This window comes from Misgurnus anguillicaudatus, chromosome 3 (assembly GCF_027580225.2).
Source record: "Misgurnus anguillicaudatus chromosome 3, ASM2758022v2, whole genome shotgun sequence".
Lineage (NCBI taxonomy): Eukaryota > Metazoa > Chordata > Actinopteri > Cypriniformes > Cobitidae > Misgurnus > Misgurnus anguillicaudatus.
Window position 1 is genome coordinate 32,334,305 of NC_073339.2, and position 10,647 is coordinate 32,344,951.

The window sequence follows — 10,647 nt, forward strand, 5'->3', positions numbered from 1 at the left end:
TTGTCAGGTTTAATTGTTGGTGAGACATATTTTGTTTTATTGTGACTTTTGGCAGTATTTCAAGAGATATCAGCCTTCCTCCATTTAAGCATATGGGACTTGATCATGTATGAGGAAAGGAGCTCATATACTGTATATCTGGGATGGGATAAGGATTTGGATAAGCTGTTTCTTTAAGGCTAATAAATCAGGTGTCCATATGTGACAGGTGTCATCAATTTTGCCAGTACTTGCTGTTCAATCAATTGAGTTACTCCCACTCATCTTCTACCTGTAAATATTGTTTGAGATACTTGTGTGCAAATAGGCGACTTACAGTAAGAAACATCTTCTGACAGCCTGCTGGATAATTTGTCATCCTGCTGTCATTTTTGAGTGTTTACCCAGAAATGCACCTGCAACAATGAGCAAAACCCCTTGTTATCTCGAAATTTGTCTAGGTTTCTGTATGGAGATAAACGGCCACCATTCACTGAAGTCTCCTTACAGGGATGTTTTATAGTCGTGCACAGCATGTTCATATGAAAGACTGTAAAAATCTGGGGCTTAATGTGTTCGTTAGCGCTTGATTTCATGTGGTGAATTAGAGCTGATTAATTAAGTGTGGCAGTTTTTGTTTTGTGGTAGTTGTTTATGTGTTTGGCAGATGTTCAGTATTCAACTGAGATTTAAAAGTGACCCCAGGAGACAGATGAGCTCCTCTTAGGGAATCTTCAGATCTACACACATACAGTATATGTGAGCACTGAACTAAGAATTTGTTGATATAAAATACAGTTTTGTACTGTATGTTTCTTTAGCAATAGGCAATTGTGGACTTTTAGACACTAATTCATTTCATTTGTCAGCTATGTCTAAAAGTAAATTTCCTATGCATCACAGAAAGTCATTTTTTCAAACAATTACCGTATTTTCCGGAATACAAGCCGCACTGGAGTATAAGCCACATCATTTAAAAATGCGTCAATAAGGCAAAATAACACATATAAGTCGCAGTGCACTATACGTCGCGTTAATTTAGAAAATGGTTTCACAAAATCCAAGCCGAAGAACAGACATTTAATCTGCAATGAATTTTGAAGTCTGTAGAAAATGTAAAGAAACATCACTAGTTAAATGTTCAATATTAAAGGTGCAGTGTGTAACTTGTAGAAGCATCTAATGACAGAAAAGCAATACTATATGCATAACCATATTATCAGTGGTGTATAAAGACCTTACAAAATGAACTGTTATGTGTTTATTACCTTAGAATGAGCCGTTTTTATCTCCATACAATTCGGGTCCCCTTACATGGAAGATGCCATTTTGTGCCGCCATGTTTCTACAGTAGCCCTAACTGAATAAACGAGTGTCGAGCGCGTTTTGTCACTACTGTATTTTGTCTTAGACAACAACATGTTTGTCCTATGGTGACTACTGAAGCTTCTCTATGCATTTGGACTGAGCTGTTGGTTGCAATTCATAATCTCACAGCTAGATGCTGCTGAAATCTAAACATTGCACTTTTAATGGTCATTATATGAATGAATAACATTTTATCTTCAGAATTTAGTTAATGCAAGTTCATATACGATCAAACTGTCGGTATCTGCATCGACAGATATCAGTCTGAATAACTGGCTATTGGTATCCGTGGAAAAAGTATAATATCATGAATCTCCAATGTATTCACTCGGTCCTCCTCTCTTTTTTCTCTCTCTGTAGGTTATTACACATGTGTAGAAGTAATCTTTACTCTGAGGAGGCAGGTGGGATTTTATATGATGGGTGTCTATGCTCCCACTCTTCTCATTGTCGTCCTGTCATGGCTGTCCTTTTGGATCAACCCTGACGCCAGTGCGGCCCGTGTGCCTTTAGGTCAGTATACCCTTCACCATCATACGGAGAAGACGCAGAACTGATGGCCAAACAAAACTCACTACACACATTAGCTGGGCTGGGACTGGAACTGCAGTGTTGTGTTTTATGACCAATATCAAGATGGTACAGCTCAGTCTTGCTTTAATTGCCCATTTAATGCTTTTGTAAGGCATTTTATAGTGGCTTAGGAGTAGTTTGTCAAGAAACTGACATAACTGTACTGAACTAGAAAAATAATCAAATTAAATGGGCAGTTGTCTATTAAAAAAATAAGCAACTAATTAGTTGGAGTTGTAAAGGGTACATAACTTAATCAATACCCCTCTCTAAAACCTGCCGAAAATCAGCAAAAACTGTAATATAGTAAACTGATTCGCAGGCAGACAGTCTTCTCATGCTGTTTCTTCAATCCATTGCATATCACAAAGGAACCTCTAAAAATACTTGATTCTTATTGGTCACTTCTGGTTTTGATTTTAAATATAAATGAATGAAGTCAAATATAATGTACTTAAAGCAACACTATGTAGTTTCCATGTAAAAATGACTTATAGCTCCCCCATGTGGTTGAAAAGCGCAACAGTGCCTTGTATCAGACACTCTTCTGCAGGAAGGGGGAGGGGCGGGGCTGTGTGCTCTACCCTCCACCGCCACTTTCAGAGTGTGCTTGTAGCAGCTAGGAGGCTGCTCAGGTTGCAGCAACAGTACATTTTGTCCAGTTAAAAGTTGTTCTATCACTGAAATAATTTTAGATACATCATTTAAAGGTAAAAAAAACTACATAGTGTTACTTTAACATCTTCCTAATGTTTTTTTTTTTAATTATCTAAAATTGTTTGAATTTTTTTTATATGGATAAAAATTGCATCTAGACACAAAATGGGGAGTAAGACAAAAGGGAATCCAAACATTAAAAAAAAAGGGAAAGCATGTGTCCATATTTCAATCATGCTCACCTGAGATCCGACCCACTTGTCCTCTCATTTCTTTCCTCTCAAATTCCTCCTCTCATAGGCTCCACCTCTCCTTCATTCCTTTTACTCATTTCTTCATCTGTCCATTGCACGGATGCCTGTCACTCTCAGGTTAGTTTTACCATTAAAGAATTCCTACAGTTGGTGCTTAATATGTGTTTGCTAAGTGAGATGAATCTCAAGGTATCTGTTCTGGCATGGTGCTAAGATTTATGATACAATATGTGGGTATGCAATTTTGCATTTCTCTTCTTTTCTTCAGGTATTTTATCTGTTCTGTCGCTCTCATCTGAGAGTATGTCTCTAGCATCCGAGCTTCCTAAGGTCTCCTACGTAAAGGCCATTGATATCTGGATGATTGCCTGTTTGCTCTATGGTTTTGCCTCGCTTGTGGAGTATGCTGTGGTTCAGGTAGTTCTATGCATTTTACATAAATATTTTATTTTGTGTTTGTAGATTGTTTTGTGCAATATGCTGGATGTTTTCAACTCAGCATTGGGTCAAAAATTGACAAACCCAGTTGTTGGGTTAAATTAACACAGAAAATGTTTATATTTGACCCAACAATGGGTTCAAACAACCCAGTATTTTAAGTTAAAACTATAACCCAACATGTTTGGGTTTTCGACACTGGGTCGAACACAACCAAGGATTTGGTAACACTTTACAATAAGGTTGTATTTGAAGAGTTTGGTTCTAAAACACGATAAATGTCATTTAAAAAAATACTGCCAAAATCAGTATTGTATCTGGTCAGTATTAAAAAGAAAAAGTACGTTTTTCATTTTATGCAAAGTCCGATATCCGCAGTGTTATTCTGTCATCTTTTTTACCTTTTTTCCCAAATTGCAAAAAACACAAGTCCTCCTTCTCTGCAGAATGCAATAAATCCACTCAACAAATCACAGATTGATTCCACGCATTGTAAACAACAATGGCGACACGTTGAATACACACGGAATCCTAGTTTCCTCATCTACTTTGTACTTCGTGATCAACAAACAAACAAAAACAAAATAGTACTTTTGATGGCATTGATAAACCTGTGGTGGTTTTCTGTGGCAGGGAAGAAACGTAAGCCATCAAAATAATAATTTACGTGAGAGGGATTTGGGCGAAGGTGAAATGCCAGCTGTTGCTTGATCTCACAGTACAGCATTAATGCTAACACAATGACCCCAGGGGATCTAATGATAAACTTTCCATTTTTTTATGCGAAGTCAATGAAAATCGAGCAGGACCAAAACATTTTACAGCTGATCGCTGTCAAAAAAGTTCAGCGATGACAGCAGCAATGACAGTGTTCTTAATATGACAAAGTAAGTGTTTTGATTAATGCCATTAATGGCAAAGATGAATTTATATATTGATTCAATAGATTTATGGCATTTTGAAAAAAAAACTTGTCATGCATTTATTGCATTTTGCGGAAAAAATTATCAGTTTTTATAATAAATCTTTAAGAAATCAAATTATGGATGTGAATTTTTAATGTTATTATAACCTAAATATGCTATGTGAACATTTGTAACAAAAAATAGTGGTTTTCATCTTGTCACTTTCTTGGTATAGAAAACACATTTTTACCGAAATTAGTCTAAATGGATTTATTGCGCTTTGGAACCAAACCCTTCTTAACAATTAGTTAATGCATTAGCTAACACCTTGTTCATTTTTATTTCATAATTTACTAATACATTAATAAAATCAAGCATCCTAACTGTTAACAATAATTATTACACGGCTCTCTGGAATGCTTGATTCTGATTGGTCAGTTGAGACATTTGCAGGTTCGTTCTTTTCAAATAATAACCGCTCCAAAGTAATAACGCATAGCCGGTGTTACTTGTATGTTTTAAATCCCTCCGCGCCAACAAAGATTACTGTTTGGCGCCATCTTGCGACAAACACTGGACAACCACAATTAAGAATGGAAAATTTTGACATTCATTTTAACATGTACGGATAAAACAAAACATTTAAACAGCGGATAGAAGAAAGAACAACGACAAGACACAGAGAGCTTACTGAGACTGAACTTGACAAAATAGAACATGACAGCTACGAAGCCAACACACAAAAAAAATACAGAATGGGCATTAAAACTTCTCAAAGACTGGCTAAAAGAGAAAAAATGGAGACAGACAAGTATGAAGCAGAGGATCTTAATAAGGTATTACGATCATTTTATGCATCTGTGCAAAGTTTCGCGGAAGGATAAAAATGTTAATTTAAAACAAATATGCCAATAAAATGTTTCAAATTCATATTCATGTACAGTTTTTTTTCTTATGTGGCAAGTAGCTGTGTAATAAGCAGGATAATGTAGAGGCAGCCGGTAGTTATCGGGTAAATAAGCCCCTTCAGCATGATACAAGACCCTCCGCTTCGCGTCGGGTCCTGATCACACTTATTTCCCGATAACTACCGGCTGCCTCTATATTATCCCTCACTTAATGCACCATGAACTAATATTAACATTAACTAACATTAACAAGAATTAATACATGCTGAAAACTATATTGATCATTGTTTGTTCATGTTAATTAATGCATTTACTAATACAACTTTATTGTAAAGTGTTCTCCTGGATTTTTTTAGAGAGTATAGACCGTTTCAGCAGTAACAACATAAACAAGCGGCTGCACTTAGCTTCCAGTAAACTCCGCTAAGAATAAATAACAACAAAGTTCTTTAAACGTAGTTTATTTATATAACAAGCAAAAAAACAACACATAGATTACCTAGGAAACCAAAACATTTGTTATTTTCGACGAGGCATTTGTTCAAGAGATCAGTTTAGCAACTAGTCAGAGCATTAAAAAAAAAAACGAAACCGGGAGTAAGGTTCGGATCCAGACGTGTATCACGTGCTTCCAATGAAACCGTCTATATAACCTGCGTATATGATTGTGATTCCTGTTCAGTACCATGGACAGCGCCTATCCATTATAATCAGCCAATACTGTATGTTGAACAGTTTGGAGGGCCTCTGATCTGTTTTCTATTCCACTGAAGGATATCAAAAAGCAATGAAGTGAAGAGTTCAAGATCATTTAGAAAGTTGAAAAACACAGGAAAATAGACATTAAAGTGCCTCTCTTTGCATCTGTCATCTTAATTTTGATCAAATCTGCTTGCAAGATTGTTTTTGTTTCATGCTTCATCAAACGTTATATCCATTTCACACACAGTTCTAGTTTATTTTCATGCCACTGTAATCCTAGACGTGTAAAGCAGTAAAGGCTGTGTGCTAAATGTGACTTCGGTAAATGTGACGTTTGTTACACTTTAAGACATGGTCTTTTATGATTTCTTGCCTTTAAATTTATGCATTTGGTAGATGCTTTTATCCAAAGCGACAGTGCATTAAATTCTTACTTTTTTATAAGTATGTGTGTCTTCTTTGGATTGCACCCATGACTTTGTGTAATTGCTAATGCAATGTTGTACTACAGTAACTAAGCTACAAGAAAATGCAACTGTGTTGTTATTTACGATAACCATTACATTTTGTTCTGTAATAATACAGTTCATTAAACTAACTGTGGACAAATTATGGTGCCACGCAATCCATCAACTTGCTCCATTCATTTAAATGTGGCATTACAAATGTGCGTTTTACGACAACTTCAGAATTTAAAGGTTTGTTTTTAAAAAAAATCCTCTTCTGCTTATGTATCCGAATCAAGACTTGCATACGTGTGCTTTCACAGTTTCATATGTGCTCGGGACATATTTGCAATAGTGTATTAATATCCTAGTGTATGTGACATTGACAATAAAAAATGTGCATACCCTAGTTTATACCCAGAATTCCCAATACAGCTGTTTCTTAATAGGTACGAGAAAATGCTGACGCGGATATACACCCTTTCCGAGACCAAAAATAGATCCTGAACCTTGAAACAGATATATCACAATGTTTATAAAAGGTCTCTGAATTTGAAACTGGGGTAACATTAGACATCCTGGAAGAGCAGGAATACACTGGAATTGTGCAGTTATGGCATCAGTAATTCTCAATAATAATTTTTGTGCTGGAATGCAGAAATATTATGTGTATATTAAAGCCACATTACAATTAATACATTTCACTGCATTAGACAACAATCTATGTAAAATTCTTAAGGGGTCCTTCATTATTATAATGTTATGGGCAAATGTTAAATTTGTGGTTCAGGTGATGCTGAACAGTCCAAGGAGAATCGAAGCAGAGAAGGCAAAGATGGCCCAGAAAGATAAAGCAAGAGAGAAAGAGAACAAGACACCAGCCAAAACTAATAGTGCCAATGGAACGGGAGGGACCCCAATACATGTCAGCACACTACAGGTCTGTGTGTGTGTGTGTGTGTGCTAGTGTGTGGCGTGCGTGTGTGCGTGCGTGCGTGCGTGTGTGCGTGTGGTAAAGGTTGCATAGGGAGATGAAATGGCTGTAATTGAGTCTACTGCTCTGAGCGTGATCAGTGGGACATGGGTGCAGTGTGTGTGTGTGTGTGTCATATCCGACATAATATTTAAGAGATATTTCTTGATATAAAAAAGATAGTCACTACTACAGTAACTATTGAAACATCATCTTCAAAGTGATTTAGATTTAGTTGTATCCACCTTTTTCTCGCAAGCGGAAGTGATGTGACGTACAGTACAGGCAAAAGTTTGGACACACTTGACTAAAATGTTAACAATGATCTTAAAAATCATTTAAGCTGAAGGTGTATGGTTGAATGCTTCAAATTACTTTTGTAGACAAAAATATACCTGTGCCAAACAGATAAATTTTTGTTATTAGAAAACTTAAATTTTATTTAAAAATATTATTTTTGAAATAGATGACTTACACTGAATATTGAAGAAAAAGCAGTCAATAAGAGCCCAGATTAAATATGAACTCTCTCTATACTCTTTAAAATTCATCCTAAATTGAAAATTTAAGAAGCTTCTTAAAAAAATGACACGCATATGGTTGAAGAATTTCTAGGCAAAGGGTGACTGCACTTCAAATAATAAAATATAACAGAGTTTTGGTTTATTTTGGATGCTTTTAGTCACCAACATAATTTCCAAAGTTGCATTTGTGTTATGCCGTAGTTTGGATGAGTTTATCATTATTATGTTTTATGGAATAATGTATAAATAAAGAACGAGTGAGTGTGTCCAAACTTTTGGTCTGTACTGTATTTCCTTTTCCGGTGCAAGACTTCCGGTTCAATAGCCAGCCGGTAGAAAACAGTGTAGTGGGAGCACGCATAAAACATGATTTAAACAGTTAATATTTACTACACCTGCCATGTATGAACCAGTGTGAGGATGAAATTAAGAAGGGGCTTGATATATGAAGATATATTCAATCATTTCGTGTTGTTAATGAGGTGACGGGTCTTCAATGCGCAAATATAAAAGCACAGAGACATACCAGTATCTTTACAATGGAAAAGTCAGTCGAGTGTTTGTACATGGAATTTACCAAGACTTCGTGTTTTTAACTTTTTAGGAGCTGGTTTAAAATGTCACAACTGTCCCTCTGGTGTGAGTTTTTTTTTAAACTGCAATTTTTAATTGACTTGTTTATGACGACACGTCGAGCTTCACGCAGTCCGACACAGTCAGCAGTATCTTTCTCATTCAACACATTGTAAGTTATTTGGACAAACCATAGTAAACATATTAAACTACTACATGTATTGAGTATTGTTTTCGTTTTGTGAAAATATTATTACATCGCTTCTTATGCAGTAGGTGGAGACATGAGCTTATGAAATTATTTGCTTACTTTTTAAAAAAAGTATTTGCTTTTTCATTTAAAACATAAAAGTACACGCAAACACATTACAAACTATTATAAACATTAACTAAGCAGATTATATTGTATATATTTTGTACTGTAATCGCATTTTTGTAATAATATATAGTAGCAGAATAAATAAATCAGCTAAATCAGCATATTTTATCAGCATAATATTAGTTGTTTTTAAACAATTATTGTATTTATTGTTTACTGGGAGTTTTTATGAAAGGTTTTACTGGATGGATTTGTAAATACAGATCATGAGTGCATGTGCGCCACATAAACATTCAGCTCTTGTGCATGGATTGTGGTTAAAACAAATGTTTTGTAGAAGATTTACTGCATTTGTATTAGCTATTATGGCAACCCCTAACTGCACAAATTATGTCGGTCTTCCTAGATTTCATAATAAACATTAAACAGCCAGTCAAAACGGCACACTTGTGTCCTTCACAATAGACTAACATTAGCTTTAGTGGCTCACCGGAAGTCATAAACAAGAAAGCTCAAAAGATGACGGCGCACACATTTACGTCAAGAAACAGGTGGATACTCACATATTGTATAATAACTGACCAAGAAAAGTCCAAAGAGTACTTTTCTAGATCTTTCTAGTTTCCAGAAGGGTCCCATTTTTTACTTTTTGGAGCACAGAAACAATAATAAAGGCCTTTTGTCTAATCTTTTTTTTTTACATTTTAACAATTGGTGATTTGTTCCCTACTTTTTACATGTGTTTGTGTGTGTCTAGGTTGTGGAAAACCGTTGTAAGAAGGTGTGTACTTCTAAATCCGATCTGCGCTCAAATGATTTCAGCATTGTTGGTTCTCTACCCCGTGATTTCGAACTCTCCAATTTCGACTGTTACGGGAAACCCATAGAGGTAACAAACGCTGCTGGCAAATCGCTGAACAAGAACAATAAGAAGCCAGCACCTCCGAAACCCGTCATTCCTTCTGCGGCTAAACGCGTTGACCTTTATGCACGCGCTCTGTTCCCTTTCACTTTTCTCTTCTTCAATGTCATTTACTGGTCTGTTTATCTGTAAACAGGAGACACACAAAGTGTCCGTGTGTATGTTTGTGTGGGTGTGTGCGGCGTGCGTATATGTTAATGAGGGAATGTAACATGATCAAGCATGAAAAAGTGTAAAAATATCATCTTTTACATTGTCTGGTGTCTTGTTTTGATCAGTTAAAGAGCACCTATTTCATTGCTTAAATACAAAGTTATTTTGTGTATTTGGTATCATTTATTTATACAGATATATACAGATTTCCCTGTCTTCCTGAAATGCACAGATTTTGTATAAAACTGTCCCTGATTGGCCAGCTAATCTGTATGTTGTGATTGGTCTGAATACCTCAGACGTCAGCCGGAAATATGATGCTCTTTACCACGTTTGAAAGATTCAGGAGATTAACTTGGAGGCTGTCAGTCCAAGTGGGAGGAATTATGATAATGTCGGTCTTCTCTACATCACCAATCCCAGGAAGTAAACTGTTGCCTACAATCCGCGTGTTTGTTGTAGTTCAAGAAAAGAGATTTACGTTGGACACAATAACTCGCGTCATCGTTTACTTTAGGGTTTGTACCTTTTGCATATTGTTAACATGTACTAATACACACTTGCACACCAAAGGAAATGTAAAATCGTGAATCGGACCATTGGTGCTCTTTAAATAGTTTCTCTACCTTTGCTATGCTTATTTGTCTTTTTCTTCCTCACTACATAGCTTTTTGAACTGTGTAGCTATAACATGACAGCATGAGTTTACCGACTGTGCGTCTTTAGCCATGGTATGTCCAAACCGCTAGATCCATCTCATGAGGCCCTGTGCCAACACATGCCTAAATGTGAAATGTTTATGAAGCCAGGCAAAAATGTGTAATGTGCTTACTGAATTCAATACTGTATCAGATTTGGACACAGGCTGGTGTGTATTCAGAAATGTATTTCTCTGTAATGAGAAGATGTAACTGCTATAATAGAGCCATATAATAAAGATCCTTCATAAGCTA

At 36.0% G+C, this 10,647-nt stretch overlaps 1 protein-coding gene across 2 annotated transcripts in view; it reads left to right on the forward strand.

Annotated features, from left to right (window-relative positions):
* Nucleotides 1-10,647, forward strand: part of glrba (glycine receptor, beta a) — a 31,085-nt gene extending 20,438 nt beyond the window's left edge. Inside the window, exons 8-11 of one of the 2 annotated variants that reach the window (XR_008644565.2) lie at nucleotides 1,708-1,860; nucleotides 2,878-2,948; nucleotides 3,100-3,248; nucleotides 7,021-7,153. Coding sequence is in view for 1 of the 2 variants with exons in the window: in XM_055205504.2 (XP_055061479.1) it covers nucleotides 1,708-1,860; nucleotides 3,100-3,248; nucleotides 7,021-7,170; nucleotides 9,377-9,673 (749 nt within the window). In the remaining variant the exon portion in view is untranslated. Of the gene's footprint in view, nucleotides 1-1,707; nucleotides 1,861-2,877; nucleotides 2,949-3,099; nucleotides 3,249-7,020; nucleotides 7,171-9,376 lie in introns of those variants that run through there. The other variant, XM_055205504.2, reaches the window with a different exon arrangement.